At 40.6% G+C, this 18,504-nt stretch overlaps 1 protein-coding gene across 2 annotated transcripts; it reads left to right on the forward strand.

Annotated features, from left to right (window-relative positions):
* The first annotated feature begins 163 nt into the window (after nt 1-163).
* On the forward strand, nt 164-17,302 carry LOC143282067 (RAB6A-GEF complex partner protein 2-like). Of its 2 annotated transcripts, none has more exons than XM_076587524.1 (9): nt 164-311; nt 1,165-1,393; nt 3,007-3,158; nt 3,863-3,946; nt 7,327-7,476; nt 9,416-9,556; nt 10,758-10,885; nt 11,503-11,680; nt 12,252-17,302. In XM_076587524.1, exons 2-9 carry the CDS (start codon nt 1,293-1,295, stop codon nt 12,491-12,493), a joined length of 1,176 nt encoding a protein of 391 aa, XP_076443639.1. In that variant the 5' UTR covers nt 164-311; nt 1,165-1,292; the 3' UTR covers nt 12,494-17,302. The 2 variants fall into 2 exon arrangements, with proteins under 2 accessions (XP_076443639.1, XP_076443640.1); XM_076587525.1 differs by having other exon boundaries at nt 1,236-1,393.
* The last annotated feature ends 1,202 nt before the right edge of the window (nt 17,303-18,504 follow it).

An 18,504-nucleotide genomic window follows, 5' to 3' on the forward strand; every position in this document is an offset into this window, starting at 1 on the left:
TAAAAACTAAACACAAACAGTCTAAGTTGTTTGAATTAACACTGTTATTAACAAAGTTAAATATCTATTGAATATATCATATCGAAGTAATGACATCCCGAAAAAAGAAACGTCCCAACTTTTGTTACGACATCAATCAATAATGACGTTTTGCGCAAAAGCAGACGCCTTTTGCTCATTGTCCGATGTTTTGACGTGTAAGCCTGATCAAGATACCACAAAACCAGCATTGAATATGAATTTTATGTGAATATCTAACAGAAGTGATCTATGTGTGTTGTAAAGACGCAAACGACAGACAGCGCATTCATGTAAGTTGTTGATCAAATCAGTTCTGTGAAAGCCAGCAGGCAGCACGAAAGCACTGGCGCAGTAGCATTGATTTGACTGTTTTATATTTTAGTTTCCACGGTCATTTGATTTGATTCTGTGTTTATGATTCTGACATTTATTTTTGGAATGAGTAGGCGAGATGTTGGGCTAATGAATGTCATAAGAACACTACGAGACGAAGAAGAGGAGAAAAAGGGATGTTCAGGGACTGAAGTGTAAGGCCAGAGCAAGAGCTGTAACTGTAAGGGGTGTGGCTTGGAGCACTGAGGAGGCAGATGAAGGTATTTCAGCTGGGACTGACACAGATAGGGTATTTCCATAGCCATACAAATGGGGCAGATGCTGAAATGGCCAGGCAGTTTGTATTATTATATTAGTTTTAAAAGTTAGTGGTTTATGAAAACAATTTGTGTTTTAAACATTTTATGTGAATGTATTGAAGAGAACAAGAGGTTGTTAGATCAGTTATTGGCAGTGCAGTTTCAGTTTCTTAAGGAGGCATCACAACGTTCAGATGAATTTATATTCGCTACACCACATCTTAGGCAGATGCCTGACCAGTAGTATAACCCAACACACTAGTCAGGCCTTAAGTGCGTTTGTGCCTCATGGACAATTTTCCTCCACAGTGCTTCCAATCAATTCAGTTTCAAGTTAAGAAAAAGGTTTGATTTAGGAGTGTTTCTACTCTTGTTCAGGAAATTAAGAGGATAGTCATTTCATTTACTGAATTTCTCAGTATGTCTGTCCACATGCATGTGTGTGTTCACATACCTCTGGACATTGACTCTTTTCTCTCTGTTTCTCTCAGTTAATGTCTGTCTGTTTCAGTGTTTGACTGCATCTTCCCCTGACTGCCAGACATCACTAGAAGTACGACACACATGGTCTCTCTCTCTCAGGTTGACAGCTACCTGTTTGGTCCACTTTGAAGTCACCAGCCAAATCAGCAGTCAGAAATGATTGAAGTAACAGCCTGCCTGCCTCGGGGGCCTGTTTTCCTCGCTGGTGAAACCATCAACTGTGACATTGTCTTTACCAATATTTCAAGAGACAGCGAGTGAGTAGATCTCTGTAGTTGATATTTGGTTTGATTAGCAGAAAACTGTGGTTTCCTTGTACTGTTTCGTGTACATCATTACATGTACACTTGCTCTTTCAGTTTGACTTGTGTGTGTGTGTGTGTGTGTTTTGTGTGTGTGTGTATGTGTGTGTGTGTGTGTGTGTGTGTGTGTGTTTGAGCTTGTAAAGTTTATCTCTTTTCTATTCCCCCCTCTCTCTCACTTTCTGCGTTTAATTAGACATAATTATTCCTCCCTTGCCTTCAATCACTTTCACTTTCACTTTAGAAGCTCTGCAAATAAGTCTGGCAGCGTTATTCTGAATTCAAACTTGGGGGAAAGGGCTTCCAATTTTTAGTACCATGATTTTTATTGTTCATGAAATTTATGATTAGATAAGAAAGCGCACTTAGAAATTAAATGTATACAAATGATAAACAGGAAATTGTATGGCCAACGCAATTTTTCATACCAAGCCCCCTTTCTTTGGAATCAACTTCCTCAGCCTATCCGTCATTCATCTTCACTGCCATCTTTCAAATCCAGTCTGAAGACCCACCTTTTCCCCTCCTGAATAATTATTAATGGCTTATCCCATTCCAGTATGAAGTAAAATGACTATTAGTATTAGTGAGTCAGTGAGTTTTTGAGTGAGTTTTGATAGTTTCAGAATTAGCTGGTTGTAGTTTTGATAGTGTACTATTTACAATTGTGATATGATGTGTGCGTGTGCATGCACGTGTGCTTGTGTATATTGTGGGTGTGTGTGTGTGTGTGGGGGGGGGGGGAATGAATATCTTTGATAATGTTTGGTATCTTGTGTTCAATTTTTCCTTTTTGATATTTACATATGTGTTCTATTTGTAAACACCTAAGGCTTATTTTCAAGATTAGGCATAAATGCTCATAATGATGATAATGATAATAAATTCACAGAAACTGCTTGTGTGCATACACATTCACACATTACTGATTGGCATTCTTATCAGTATTATCCCAACCACATTATATCAGGTGCTATTTTCAATGATTATATGGACAGCCATGTTCTTAAACTTAATATTTCTGAAAACAAAGAAGGATAATTTTAGATAGTCATACTCATAGACTGAAAAGTGAGTGTTATCAGAAATACAGTGCACTGTCATGAAAATACTCAGGAAAATGTCAATAGTGTTTTTTTTGTGTTTTTTTAAGTGTAGTTGGCACAATCTAATTTGCATATTATTCACTTTATGGATTCCCCAGAGACACAAACAGTCATTTCAAAAAGTTGAAGAGAATGACCTGCACATGCATGCGCGCGCACACACACACACACACATTAAAAAAACAACAACAAAAACACACACACAAAAGCAACTAGGGGTGGCAAACCAATAAGTCACACTGTCATACTGTATGTTTTCTAGATTTCTATTTACATATGTATACATTTTATTTTATAAATTTGATTTTTCATCTCTGTGAATTAGAGTTATTCATGCGTGTGAATGACTGGTGTGTTAGTGCCTTAATTCGTCTCTACACAAGATTCAGCACAAGACTCAACGCTGTATGAATACTTATTTTCATTAAGGTTATGTTTATTATTATGTTCATATTGTTTCAGTTCAGAGGTGGACACTGTGGCATGGTCCAGTGTACAGATAATCTGTCAGTGCACAGTCAGCGAGTCCAGAGTCCAGCTTCCCAAAACACAGGTCATGTCCACTGAGGAGGCCTCCAGCACTGGCTGTGACACCTCCTTTGTGCCCAACAAAGGTAAGTAGTGTGTATTGTGTTTTGTTGTGTTGTGTTGTGCTGTGTTGTGTTGTGTTGTATTCAGGTGAGTGCAATGCTGTGTATAGTACTGCATTTTGCTGTGTTGTATTGCATTGTGCTGTGTTGTGTTGTGTTACATTGTATTCAAGTGGGTGCAGTTTGGATTAAAAGCAACAATAACAAACAAGAAATGATTCACCCCTGTCGTCGGGACCATACCGATGTACCCATGGCCTGGGAACACACACACACACACACACACACATTGGTGATTCCAGCACTGTTTGTAAACGTTTTTTTTCTGGTTAGCTTCAGTGAGGTGTCATCTTTCAATCACACCAGGGGCTTTCACAGCCTTTAGTTGCTGTGGGTTCTTTAATGTGTGCTTAGTACCTGCTAGACTTGTAACTTCAGTTTATTGCCACATCCTAATGACTTAGGTCCAGACTGTCACTCAAGATCAAGTGGAGAAAATTCTGGTGAGTGTGGGATTCGAACCTCAGATTGTCAGATTTGTGCGCTCAGATAATATCACTTTCTAGGCAGACGCACTACCACTAGGCCAGCACTCTTACTCTTCATGGCAAGGGCAGTTTTCTTCTATGATCATAGCCTGCAACTCCCACATTCACTCATTCGTTCCAGTGAGTTTTATACTTTAAGGTAGGTAGAGGTGACACTGATTTTATGGTTGTGTGTTGCAGGAGAGAGAGGGCTGACAGTGTTGTGTACGAAACCTAAGATACTGTTTTGTGACCTCAAACTGCACCCTGGAGAGTCCAGATCATGTGAGTATTTTGTTGTTGTTGATGATAAATCTGGTTCTTAAAAAAAAAAAAAAAAGGGAAAGAAAAGAAAAGAATAACAGGCATTTTATTGTAAGAACAAATGTACTCAGATGACCACTACGATGACAACTGCAAATGACTTCAAACATGACAACTACAGTCATCTTCCACTGCACCCCCACCTCTCCCTTTCATGAGGAAAATGTATAGTGTAGGCAGGACATCACCAATTCCACCTCTCCCTTTCATGAACAAAATGCATAGTGTAGGCAGGACATCACCAGTTCAACCTCTCCCTTTCATGAACAATATGCATAGTGTAGGCAGGACATCACCAATTCAACCTCTCCCTTTCATGAACAAAATGCATAGTGTAGTCAGGACATCACCAATTCCACCTCTCCCTTTCATGAACAAAATGCATAGTGTAGTCAGGACATCACCAATTTAACCTCTCCCTTTCATGAACAAAATGCATAGTGTAGGCAGGAAATCACCAATTTAACCTCTCCCTTTCATGAGCAAAATGCATAGTGTAGTCAGGACATCACCAGTTCAACCTCTCCCTTTCATGAACAAAATGCATAGTGTAGGCAGGACATCACCAATTCAATCTCTCCCTTTCATGAAAAAAATGCATAGTGTAGGCAGGACATCACCAGTTCAACCTCTCCCTTTCATGAGCAAAATGCATAGTGTAGTCAGGACAGAACCAAATCAACCTCTCCCTTTCATGAACAAAATGCATGGTGTAGGCAGGACATCACCAGTTCCACCTCTCCCTTTCATGAACAAAATGCATAGTGTAGGCAGGACATCACCAATTCAATCTCTCCCTTTCATGAAAAAAATGCAAAGTGTAGGCAGGACATCACCAGTTCAGCCTCTCCCTTTCATGAACAAAATGCATAGTGTAGTCAGGACATCACCAATTCAACCTCTCCCTTTCATGAGAAAATGCATAGTGTAGGCAGGACATCACCAGTTCAGCCTCTCCCTTTCATGAACAAAATGCATGGTGTAGGCAGGACATCACCAGTTCAACCTCTCCCTTTCATGAGCAAAATGCATAGTGTAGGCAGGACATCACCAATTCCACCTCTCCCTTTCATGAGCAAAATGCATAGTGTTGTCAGGACATCACCAATTTAACCTCTCCCTTTCATGAACAAAATGCATAGTGTAGGCAGGAAATCACCAATTTAACCTCTCCCTTTCATGAGCAAAATGCATAGTGTAGTCAGGACATCACCAATTCCACCTCTCCCTTTCATGAGCAAAATGCATAGTGTAGTCAGGACATCACCAGTTCAGCCTCTCCCTTTCATGAGCAAAATGCATAGTGTAGTCAGGACATCACCAGTTCAACCTCTCCCTTTCATGAGCAAAATGCATAGTGTAGTCAGGACATTACCAGTTCAACCTCTCCCTTTCATGAACAAAATGCATAGTGTAGGCAGGACATCACCAATTCAACCTCTCCCTTTCATGAGAAAATGCATAGTGTAGGCAGGACATCACCAAATCAACCTCTCCCTTTCATGAGAAAATGCATAGTGTAGGCAGGACATCACCAAAACAACCTCTCCCCTCATCCCTCAGTTTTTGACAGTGCTGTGTTCACAGTGCGTGAGTGACTCAGCTGTTAATGCTTGAGAATCTGAGACTGGTCACAAACAAGAACAGTGTTTTTGTGCTTGATTTCAAACAGAAAAACCTTCTTAAATGCACTCTTTTGTGCACTTTTTGCCATATTTGCTCCAGCTGTGCAAGAAGTGTTGTTCGTTTTTTTGTGTGGCCTCAGTTGTGTGCAATGGAGCACATAGTGTCTTTATTTTCTTCCTTTTTTTCTTCCTTTTTTTTTTTTAGTGTTTTGTGCATGTCTTTTACCTTTCTTCATTGCCCCCCCCTCCCAAAAAAAAGAAAAAGATAAAATAAAATTTCAAAAATAAAAATAAAAAAGAAGAAAAATTGAAGAAATGTAAAAAAGACGATAACAACCAACCAGCCAAAATTGAAGAATGACCAAGTACACACACACCCCTTTCCCCACCCCTTCACACACACATGCATGCATACTGAAAGTGACACCTGCAGATTTTTGTTTTTTTTTACAATGGGAAAGGTAAAGGTATGTGTGTGTGTTTGTGTGTGTGTGTGTGTGTGTGTGAATAGTTTCAGTGTTATAGTTTGTTTTCATAACATGAAGGGGTGTGCTTTACATTTTGTTTATGTAAAACTTTGCTATTGTTCTGCTCCCATGCATTTCCCTTTTTACCCATTAGTAGACCTTGTGCTGATGCTATGCTGGATGCTGCTTTCTGATTTATAAAAGGCCTATCCTCTGTGAATGTTTAGATGGGTGCCAGATCTTTTCTTTGAAATGGTGTTTCAGTGTTTGCCATGTAGCTTAATATTCTTCCTTTTTCTGTTTCAGTGTTTGTCATGTAAACTTAATATTCTTCCTTTTTCTGTTTCAGTGTTTGTCATGTAGCTTGATATTTTTCCTTTTTTCTGTTTCAGTGTTTGTCATGTAGCTTAATATTCTTCCTTTTTCTGTTTCAGTGTTTGTCATGTAGCTTGATATTTTTCCTTTTTCTGTTTCAGTGTTTGTCATGTAGCTTAATATTCTTCCTTTTTCTGTTTCAGTGTTTGTCATGTAGCTTGATATTCTTCCTTTTTCTGTTTCAGTGTTTGCCATGTAGCTTAATATTCTTCCTTTTTCTGTTTCAGTGTTTTGTCATGTAGCTTGATATTCTTCCTTTTTCTGTTTCAGTGTTTGTCATGTAGCTTAATATTCTTCCTTTTTCTGTTTCAGTGTTTGTCATGTAGCTTGATATTCTTCTTTTTTCTGTTTCAGTGTTTGTCATGTAGCTTAATATTCTTCCTTTTTCTGTTTCAGTGTTTGTCATGTAGCTTAATATTCTTCCTTTTTCTGTCCTCTTTTTGAATTGTCTTAGATTTCAGGATCATTCTCTCCCAAATCATTGTGTTGAGAAAATAACAGTATGGTAACAGTGTTAGGGCTTGATTCTGTGTTTCATTGAGTCCACATAATACTGTCAGGCTTTTGTCCGGGCAGAAAAAAAGATTTCAGGCTTATGTAGGTCTCTCTAATTGCAACCCTGTGAATGGCATTTAAAGCCAATGTGAAATATAACACACACACACACACACACACTGTTCTACACCATCCCCCTCACCACCCCCCACCATGCCCTAGTACTTCCCTCTCCCCTTCGTTAAGTCTGACAAATTTTAAGACTTTCTTTGCTGTTGGAAAAGAAAATCACCACACAGAGGAATTTTATTTGTTGTCTTGTCACACATTTTGGTGATTGTAGAAAATCAACAAATTAGTTTTGTCTTGGATATTGCAGTCAGATTTGTGGACGCCATCCCGACAGATGCACCCCCGTCTTTCCGCGGCCAGGCAGTGAAGTATTCCTACAAGGTGATCATCGGCACTCAGAGACTGGGGGCACCCACCAAACTGCTGCGAATTCCCTTCAGGGTCATGGTCATGCCAGGTAGGCCAGGTTCTCTCCCTCTGCACAACTTAGAGTGGTGGTCTGGACGTTAGTCTTTTAGATGAGATGGTAAATCGAGGTCCTGTGTTCAGCATGCTCTTCACGCACGCTAAAGAAACCACAGCAACAGAAGGGTTGTCCCTTGCAAAATTCTGCAGAAAAATCCACTGTGTGCACATGAGTGGAAGCCTGACTGAACAACATGGGAAATGAATGATGAGTGGCTTAAAGCAGCTGTCAATCAGTTCTACCCAGGTAGGCACACTGTTGTGCAAATGACTGTGTTTTTAAAGCGCTTAGAGTTTGGTTTCAGATCGAAGATAGGCGCTCTCTAAGTATCAGTAATAACAATAAGGAAGGCATAGTTCAGGTATGGTTAAGTATCTCTCTAATCAAACCATTCCTTCTTTGTTCTTCTTCTGTGTTTGTGGGTTGCAACTCTGACATTCACCCATGTCTTCTATGAGTGTGATTTTACATGCATGACTGTTTTAACACTGCCATTTGGGGGTTAAGATTTCCTGAAAGAAGGGAAGGGAGTTAAAAGTTAATAATCATCTGACAATCTATTGCCAAACAAATTTGTGTATTAGAAATACAAGTTTAAAAGCACTAAAGAAAGATTGCGATTGTGAGAGCCAGATTTACTTTACAGAGTGGGGTGGGAGGGTGGAACAGGTGTGCATGGACTGATTCACAGGAGAATGGATATATAAACATGTGTTTAATTATGGTTTTCAGTATTTTGATGGAATCAATCAGTAAATGGTGCTTTCTTGTCTATGTATGATTATCAGTTGTGTCTGACTACGACCATCAGAACAGCAGTGGAGGCAACTGTGGTCCCAACTGTCTGCTTTTGAACTTGAGTATTGACGAGTGCAATAGCCGAGTGGTTAAAGTGTTGAACTGTCAGTCTGAGGGTTACAGGTTCAAATCACAGTGACGGCACCTGGTGGGTAAAGGGTGGAGATTTTTACGATCTCCCAGGTCAACATATGTGCAGACCTGCTAGTGCCTGAACCCCCTTCGTGTGTATATGCAAGCAGAAGATCAAATATGCACGTTAAAGATCCTGTAATCCATGTCAGCGTTCGGTGGGTTATGGAAACAAGAACATACCCAGCACGCACACCCCTGGCTGCCTACATGGCGGGGTAAAAACGGTCATACACGTAAAAGCCCACTTGTGTGCATACGAGTGAACGCAGAAGAAGAAGAAGAACTTGAGGATTATAGAGAGTAGTGGAGAGTGTCTTGCCCAACTTACACCCCCACTCCCTTGGAGAAGAGGGCTTTAGTACAGTTGGCATTTGAATGGTCTTCAAAGGCTGCAGCACTACCAACCAGTGCAATCTTGCCTCCTACAGAACACGTCCTAGTTTGAGAGTCATAGTCCTTCACAAAAGACTAAGCTGTAATAAATTCTCATTGCAATGGAGTAACCATTGAGCACATATCTGTCACTTTGCTGTTAGCCCAACTGCAAGCTTATGTCAATATCTGATATAAGCCGAGTGTTGAGCTTTGTTTTTGCATAATGTATCTAATACAGTTAGAAAAATGAGCAGTGCATGTGAGTATGTGTTTGTGTGTGTGTGTTTGTGTGCGCGCGTGTGTGTAAGTGAGCATTTGTTATTATTTATGTTGTGTGTGTGTGTGAATATGCATATATGCATGTATGCCTGTGTATTTGCTTGCAATTTTGCAATCATGTGAGTGTGTGTGTGTGTGTGTGTGTGTGTGTGAATTCTTTTCAATGTCTATCCACAATTGTCATTTTAGATGAAGTGTTTGTGTGTGTGTGTGCATGTGTATGTGTATGTGTGTCAGTGTGTGTATGTGTATGCGCGCTCGCGCAGGCGCGCTTGCAAGCGAGAGAGAGAGAGAGAGAGAGAGAGAAGGACATGGATTGACTTTCACTTCTGTTGCTTTCAAGGAATGAATGACCTGAGTGTGTACAATGAGACAGAGGAGATTCGACCCAGCAACCCCTTCCTGAACAACCAGAGGAAGGAGAACTCTGTGCTGGACATTGCTCTGCAAGTCATGGCCACTGTCACTGCCAAGAAAGCACCACGTGAGTATTTTTCCTCATTGTGGAGTCATTTTGTATAATACAGAATAGAGAATACTTTATTATATCAACAAGAGAGTCATGTGTGGTGTATGCCACACAAGCGATGCAGAAAAATCAGAGTTAGTCAATATCAATACATAAAAGACACAACATGCTTAGATGCTAAGTTGATGGAACCTCACATATGAATATCACAATCATACACATGCAGTCAAGTGTGGGAGAACTCTAAACTCTATCATGACCAAGATGGCAGTGAACAACGCCTGCATTGTCAGCACACTGCCCTATGGGAGTGAGATGTGGTCAGCCTGTGCCAAGCAAGAGAAGAGACTGCATGCCTTTCACTTGAGGTGTATCCACAGCATCCTGGACATATCTTGGAAGGACAAAGTGCCCAACATCGAAGTGCTGTCTCGTGCCAGCCTCCTAACCATGTTCACTCTGCACATGCAGCGCAGGCTTCGCTGGCTGGGCCACATCCATCGCAGGGAGAAGGGCTGAATCTCCAAAGACCTTCTCCAGGGAGAACTGACGTCAGGCAAGAGAGACACTGGCCAGCCAAAGCTGCGCTTCAAACACATCTGCAAGAGAGATCTAAAGGCTCTTGAAATTGACACAGGGCACTGGGAGGACCTTGCAGATGACCGCTCCAGTTGGAGATACACTCTGACCAAGCAACTGAAATCAGGAGAAGGACTGATGTGTGCAGCAGAAGAACCCCTTGATCGTGGTCTCCACAGACTGCTGGGCATGGCATTGGTGGGGTCGGCTCTAACTGCATGAATCAGTGCTGCCACTGCTGGGCCACTGAATATGGACCAGTAAAAAGAATTGTTCTTTGAAAAAAAAAAAAAAAGAAAGAAAGAGAGTAACACGATACCAAATCTTCCATGATATGTGATGTAGCATCTTGAAAGGGACTAAACGTAAAATGTTTTATTTTGCCCTGAGCTCTGTGTGGTTACATTGAAAAAGACAGATTTTGTGGTTTTGTTTTTTAAACAGATATTTTGATAGATATGTCATAGATGAAATGAATTTCTTGTGAATCAGTAGTCTTTGGTAAAAATGGTAATGAAATATAATTATATTAGGAAAGTGTCTTTTAAATGTATCTTTGTTCCATTTTTTCCAAGTTTATTTTTGCACTGTTAATAATATTTATTCTAAAATTTGCTTTTTCTATTCAAATGCTCAGATTCATACAACATTACCAATTCCAAGGGGAAAGTTGCCAAATTCCTGCTCTTCAAACAAGCTTTCAAACTGGGAGAGGATATTGTTGGCTTGTTTGACTTTTCCAATGGAACCATCCCTTGTGTACAGGTGAGAGTTAGCTCAGAATAGAACATTATTTTCATTGTCGTAAAATCATAGTGTGTTATAAGGTACAAGATATAATCATCATCATCATCATCATCGTGTGCAAGAGGTGTATGGATACATCATGCACACACCAATGCATATCAAATCTTTAAAGGTCTTGTTTCATCTAATCCTGTCACAGTTTGCAAACTGACCTCAGAAGATTTTTGTATCATGCACACAATTCCTGTTCAGTTGATTCGTACCTTTGTGATGGCCTGTCATCATTATATGACAACATACAAACTGTTTAATGAATTACTGGAACAATATAAAATCAAATTAAATAAATGAAAAAAAAATTAAGAAAAGTGAATATTGGAACATCTGCAACTGAGAGCTTGTACAATGGAAAGGTTAAATGAGACTTACCTGTAAGTTGAAGTTTGAGCAGAGTTCTACCCTGAGGAAGGGCGCCCAGAGAGAATTATGGTACAGTCTTCCTGAATTACGAGTAGAACATCAACAGCAGCAACTGAGTGCTTGTATTATCTTCACGAATTATCAGTGGAACCTCAGCAGCACCAAATGAAAACCCATGAGATCTTGACAGCAGAGAGTCTGTGTGATCATTTCAGTTCTCTGTGACACTTCAAAGCGAGGAGCAGATTTCCGAGGAATGTCGACGCAAGGCAGGGCAGGGGTCAGCAATCACCTCCTACGTCAAACACCAGGAAATGTGTCTGCACATTGTGCGCACCCATGTCAACCTGCCCATCCCCCTCACTGCCACCCCAGCTTTCATGACAGATATTGGTGAGGGAAAAGCATAATGATGATAATGATACTGTGAATTTCTATAGCTCCTATTCTCTGAATAGGGCTCTAGGTGCTTCACAAAAAACGTTAAACACACACACACAGACACACACACACACACACACACACACACACACGCAACACTACGCTACACTATGCTACACTACACTACACTGCACTGCACTGCACTGCACTACACTACAAAACCAGACAATACAATGCAATACAATACAGTGCAATACAACACAATAGAGTACAATGCAGTACAATATGATACAATGCAATAAAAGATAAGACATGCTGCACCATACCACACCACACCATACTGTACCACGCCACACCACACCACACCATACTGTACCACACTGCACCACAATACACAACACCACACTGTACCATTCCGGATTATGTTTTGGATAGTCACACAACACAACACAACCGAACCTAACACAACACAACACATATCATACCTTTTTAACCCCAAATGTGTCAACAATTTCTGCTTTTTATCAGCACATGTGTCAACAGTTCATCCTTTCCACAAAGTATTCTTGTATCTTGTTTTCAGTATGCCAGCGATGGCGCTTGCACTTTGAGTTCGTCACGTCCATCTCCCAGCTGTCCACCCCAGAGACCGTCATGTCGGACGCAGGGGAGGGGGGGTCACAGGATGGGGGTCAATGGAGGGGCCCTGCCACCATGGATGTGGAGACCATGGTCTGGGACCTGCCCATCAAGGTGTTCCCTACCAACCCCCTCCACGCATCCTCTGTCACCCTCCTCAAAACCGGCTCCACTATCCAGGTGTGATGGACGCTTATTCGAAATACCGGTGTGCATTTGTTCGGTGATGGTAGAGAATGTCACGCGTGAGCGGATTTGGATTCTTGTGGTTGTTTGAGACCTGGGCGTAGGGATGGGTTTGGTTGGTGGTCGGTGGATGTCACGTGTGAACAGATCAGATTCTCATTATTTGAGACTTCAAATAAGGGATCATGGGACACTTTTGAAGGAATTTTGTTTAATGTCCTGTCACTCATACTGGTGAATGAATAGTTGTGGGATGATGCACTTGTGCGTGTCTTGCTTGACGGAACTCTGGTCATGAGAACTCATGGTCTGTACAATGGTGAATTCATCTTTGGCGAAATATATGAAGACATTGTGTTCTACTTGCAGCGTATCTATGGTAGTCATTCGTGTCCGACTATAACAGAACAGCACAGGAGGCAACTGCTTTTCCAGCTGTCTGGGTTGGAATTTGATGATTGTGGAGTGCCCAAGTCACATCCCAAGTCTCTCAGCCAAGAAGGTTTTACCTGCACCTCAGTTGTAACTCAGAGACACAGAATAATATGGAAGTGACACACTTGCTGTAAATGTGTCACAGTGATGTGTATATTCTTTTTATTTTCAATTTTTTAAATTCATGTCTGACTTGTTCTTAAGGAAGGGAAATGCATGCATTTAATCTGTTTCAAAGCAGAGGTTTATATTGTGTGTGTATGTGTAATCCCCTTTGTGAAGCAGTTGCAGCTGAAAATTAAAATCAGGTTGGGTTGACAGGTCATAGGTCATAATATGCCATTATTATATGATGATAAAAAAAAAAAGCTTGTGGGTGTGATAAAGCTTGTATCTCACATCCAGTGTTCATCAAACTCAGTATCCTGGTTGATCACACAGAGAATGTGAAGCAATAAAGATTTGAAATTAAAGGCTAGATGGGAATACAGCATGATAGAAAAAGCTCATCAGTTGTATAGAGCTTGGATCTAGCAACTGATCATCATCAAACATGGAACAGTCATTGGTGATAGTGAGTGTAATAATCTTATCGAAAGCCAAGGTCGTCTTTTTTCTCTTCATTCATTAGTTGCAATTTCTGTGTTCACTTGTCTGTCAGAGTGCGCTTTCATGAATTACTGTTTTACCCCACCATGTAGGCAGCCATACTCTGTTTTCAGGGATGGGGTTGCATGCTGGGGGTATATGCTTGTTTCATATCCCACTGAACACAGACATAGATCTTGGGATCTTTAAAGTGTGCATTTGATCTTCAGCTTCAGGCATTAACAGGTCTGCTCATCTATTGACCTGAGAGTTTGGAGAGATTGGAAAAATCTCCACTCTAACACCACTAGGTGTCATGACATGGATTCCAACTCAGGAGCCTCGGATTGAAAGTCCTGATAGACGGGCGCAATAGCCGAGTGGTTAAAGCGTTGGACTGTCAATCTGAGGGTCCCGGGTTCGAATCACGGTGACGGCGCCTGGTGGGTGAAGGGTGGAGATTTTTACGATCTCCCAGGTCAACATATGTGCAAACCTGCTAGTGCCTGAACCCCCTTCGTGTGTATATGCAAGCAGAAGATCAAATACGCACGTTAAAGATCCTGTAATCCATGTCAGCATTCGGTGGGTTATGGAAACAAGAACATACCCAGCATGCACACCCCCGAAAACGGAGTATGGCTGCCTACATGGTGGGGTAAAAACGGTCATACACGTAAAAGCCCACTCGTGTGCATACGAGTGAACGTGGGAGTTGCAGCCCACGAACGAAGAAGAAGAAGAAGAAAGTCCTGATACACATGTCAGGTAAGAGGTTGAAGTCCGTGTTTACACATGAAACAGGAAAAACTTGGATTTGTGATAGAACATGGGTCTCGCAGCCAGCCTTCAACGATGTGGGTGCAGTCATACCAGACCACAGTGAGAGTACAAACTGTGCTGAAATTCAAGGTCATAGTCAAAGGTCAATGCCGTGGACAGAATGGTGCTGGGTCTTCATTAGACTTGGTAGAGTGGCTGGATGTGGCCAGAATGTGAAAACCAGTTCCATTGAAATAGTCGGAGGCTGAGGTCAAGATGATGACGTTCAAAGTTTGTGAGGTAATGGTCTGCTTTGTCAGTTTGTTTTCTTTTCTTCGTTTATTTTTGAATGTCCTGAGTTGGATTTATCACATGTCACACACATGAATATTTCCACCTGTCTTGTAAGGTATGTTGCCAAAATTCCAGAATCATGATAGATTTGTGTAAGATTAAAAGTGATGAAGATTTCGTACTTTGTGCATTTGACTTCAAGTAGACATTGATGTGTCTTATTTGAAAAGAAAAGACTGACAGAGTTTTTAAAACAAGGTCTTCTATTCATCTGTAATCCATTGTAAATTTCTTCAAGCTTCATGAATCTCTAAGTATTTCTTTTATCATGTAACTTTAGAATCAGCATTGTGTGGTTGGGTGTTTCACAGTGTGTACCTGAGATCCTAGATGTGACACTGTGTCTTCACTACTTTTGTGTTTGTAACTGTTATTTTAAAAATTAAATGGAAAAGGATTATCATGATATTAATTCACTGAACTGACATACTTCCATGTAATGATGTTCTACTATGGTATGTTAATTATTCATTTAATTATGCTAATTACTTTTTCATATTAATGTTCTTGATTGTTGTTTGTGGGGTTTTTTTGGCATCAGTGGACTGTTATTCAGTCTCTTGGTCAAGATTTCTTTTCTTGTAAATTCAATTTTAATGTTCTTTTTGTATGCACTGAGATAGACACATGTATTTAATGAAATGATTTCAAAAGCAGGGGCTGAGAGAGAGAGAGAGAGAGAGTGTGTGTACATGCCTTTTTCTTACTCTGAGGGAGGGATGTGAAAAAGCATTCATGTTTTTTTCCCCCCATTTCCCTCTGTAAACAAATTTGTGATCATTATCATTATCATTATCATTACCTCCCAAGCAGTGTTGCCTTCCCCCACTTCTGTCACCATGTCAGCCCTTCCCCTTTCCCTCTCCCCCCCCCCCCCCCCCCCCCTCGTGAAGAAGGGCTGTATCCAACATGTGACATCTCACCTTCTCCTCTGGTCAAGTTCCTACACCATTCAGCTTAAGGCAGTTTTTTTTTTCTTTCAAGACCTGACTAAGCGCGTTGGGTTAAGCTGCTGGTCAGGCATCTGCTTGGCAGATGTGGTGTAGCGTATATGGATTTGATTGAACGCAGTGACACCTCCTTGAGCTACTGATACTGATACTTATACTTAAGGCAGTTTCAAAGCGAATTGGGTTGATACAAAGATCAGACATCTGCTTTCTTTCTCTTTTCTTTTATTTCTCTCTTTCTTTTTTCTTTTCTTTTCTTTCTCTCTTTCTTTCTTTCTTTTTTCTTTTCTTTCTTTTTTACTTTTATTTAAGCAGCAGGCGTGATTTAACATACAAGGATCAGACCACACACGATGAGACCTTGAAACAAAACTTCAAGGCAAGTGTGTTCAGCATTGTCCTGCAGTCCAACATTTCTGAAGTGTGTGTGTGTGTGTGTGTGTACGTGGTTGTATCCCTTTGATCGGTATTGGTCAGTGGTTAATTTAAACTTATTTGCCAGATCTTCCACAGGGCACAGGACAGATCAAAACAGTGGAAATACTCATACACCCAGAGGTGGCAGGCAAGAGGTTAATTTGGTTCATCAATCACTCCTGAGTCCTCTTTTTGAATTATGCCTTCATAAATCTGTGTGTGTGTGTGTGTGTGTGTGTGTGTTGATTTCAAGTTACCATTGATGTGTGAATTACTTAGTTAACCAACAATCCTTATTTAATTTCAAGAAGAACGTTTGTTGGAGATACTTATTTCTGTAGATTCGTCTTAATTTCCTTACATTTTGTTAGTTGTTGAGCGTTTCATGTGTTGTCTTAAAGTGAAATTCAAAACAAGATTCTTCTCTTGTGTGTTTTCATCTTATTTTAAACCAGATTTTATTTTGAAAATTATGAAATTTAACTGATATAAGGTGTTTTATCTATGGCAGAATAAAGTGACAGCTTTGGTATCATACATACAATTAGTATAAATGTTATTTCTCATTATTTTACTTTTCTTTGTGATATTAAGATGATTATTATATTGCATGAACTGAATTTGATGGAAATATTGCTTGGGTGGATACAGTGTTTGGAGTGTTTTGTTTTAAATTTGTGTTTTTCACACTGTGTTAAGTGTTGATTTACATGTACATTGTGAATTTGTGTGTGTTCATGTGTTGAGTGTGTGTTTGTATGAGAGATCAACCATAGAGACAGAGAGAGACAGACTGTTTTGCTTAAAAGTTTTTGTCTAGTTGCTTGCTTGAACAGTGTGTGTGTGTGTGTGTGTGTGCGCGCGCACGTGCGCATGCCCATGTATGTGTGCACATTCATTGTGCTTTATTGTATTGAGAAATATATGTTTATTTTCATGTGTTCAACGATGAATATGTACCCACATGTGCTTGTTTAGTGTAATGCATTTTACTTCTATGTGTATGTGTTTGTATTTATGTAAGTGTGTGTGTGTGTATCTTTTTGTGCATGTGTGTTGGTGTGTGTGTGTGTGTGTGTGTGTGTGCGTGTGTGGAACAAAGAGGGGAGAGATTGCGTATCACTGTGTTGACAAGGAGGCATTGGCCAAAGTTGGAGTGTTGGTGAATGATCCATGTTCATGATTGAAAAAGCCAGCCATTGGTTGTTCACTATCGACATGATGACTGGTGTTATTTTTGCACACAAAATGATCATGGGATGTGAAGTAAATAGATGAAAAAAAAGAAGAAAATAAAAACGAAAAGAAAAAGAAGTGTGTTTGTCATTTTGCAAGGGAGAAACCTTGTCATTGAACTTGTGAAAGGACAGTTTCAGTCTTTGTCATTTTGTGAGGGAGAAACCTTGTCATTGAACACGTGAAAGGACAGTTCAGTCTTTGTCATTTTGTGAGGGAGAAACCATGTCATTGAACACGTGAAAGGACAGTTTCAGTCTTTGTCATTTTGTGAGGGAGAAACCTTGTCACTGAACATGTGAAAGGACAGTTTCAGTCTTTGTCATTTTGTGAGGGAGAAACCTTGTCACTGAACACGTGAAAGGACAGTTTCAGTCTTTGTCATTTTGTGAGGGAGAAACGTTGTCATTGAACATGTGAAAGGACAGTTTCAGTCTTTGTCATTTTGTGAGGGAGAAACCTTGTCATTGAACATGTGAAAGAACAGTTCAGTCTTTGTCATTTTGTGAGGGAGAAACCATGTCATTGAACACGTGAAAGGACAGTTTCAGTCTTTGTCATTTTGTGAGGGAGAAACCATGTCACTGAACACGTGAAAGAACAGTTCAGTCTTTGTCATTTTGTGAGGGAGAAACCATGTCACTGAACATGTGAAAGGACAGTTTCAGTCTTTGTCATTTTGTGAGGGAGAAACCTTGTCACTGAACACGTGAAAGGACAGTTTCAGTCTTTGTCATTTTGTGAGGGAGAAACCTTGTCACTGAACACGTGAAAGGACAGTTTCAGTCTCAGCTTCAAGGATGTGCCAAGGCACACAGACTGATCCGTGTACACTACCCCACACCTGCTTTAAAAAGAAAGAAGCAGATTCCTGGCCAAGGTATAAACGCAACAGTTACCAATGTCACACACAACCAGACCCAACCATCAAATGATGAACGTATGTAACCAGGCCCAGCCCGCCACATACACATTCATATGAATATATTATAATAGAAACTCTAGATACACACACACACACAGATACGCACTTACATACACATACACACACATACACATTTTCGCATAAACACACGCACACGCACGCACGAACTCACACACACGCACACATACACAGAAACACACACACACACGCACGCACGGGTGCGCGCGCGCATACACACAGATGCACAACACACACACGCACATAGCCCTTCTGAAGAGAAACCCAACACACACACAACACACATGCAATACACGCACACATGCACGCAAGCACGCGCGCGTACA

Source organism: Babylonia areolata, chromosome 5 (assembly GCF_041734735.1).
Source record: "Babylonia areolata isolate BAREFJ2019XMU chromosome 5, ASM4173473v1, whole genome shotgun sequence".
Lineage (NCBI taxonomy): Eukaryota > Metazoa > Mollusca > Gastropoda > Neogastropoda > Buccinidae > Babylonia > Babylonia areolata.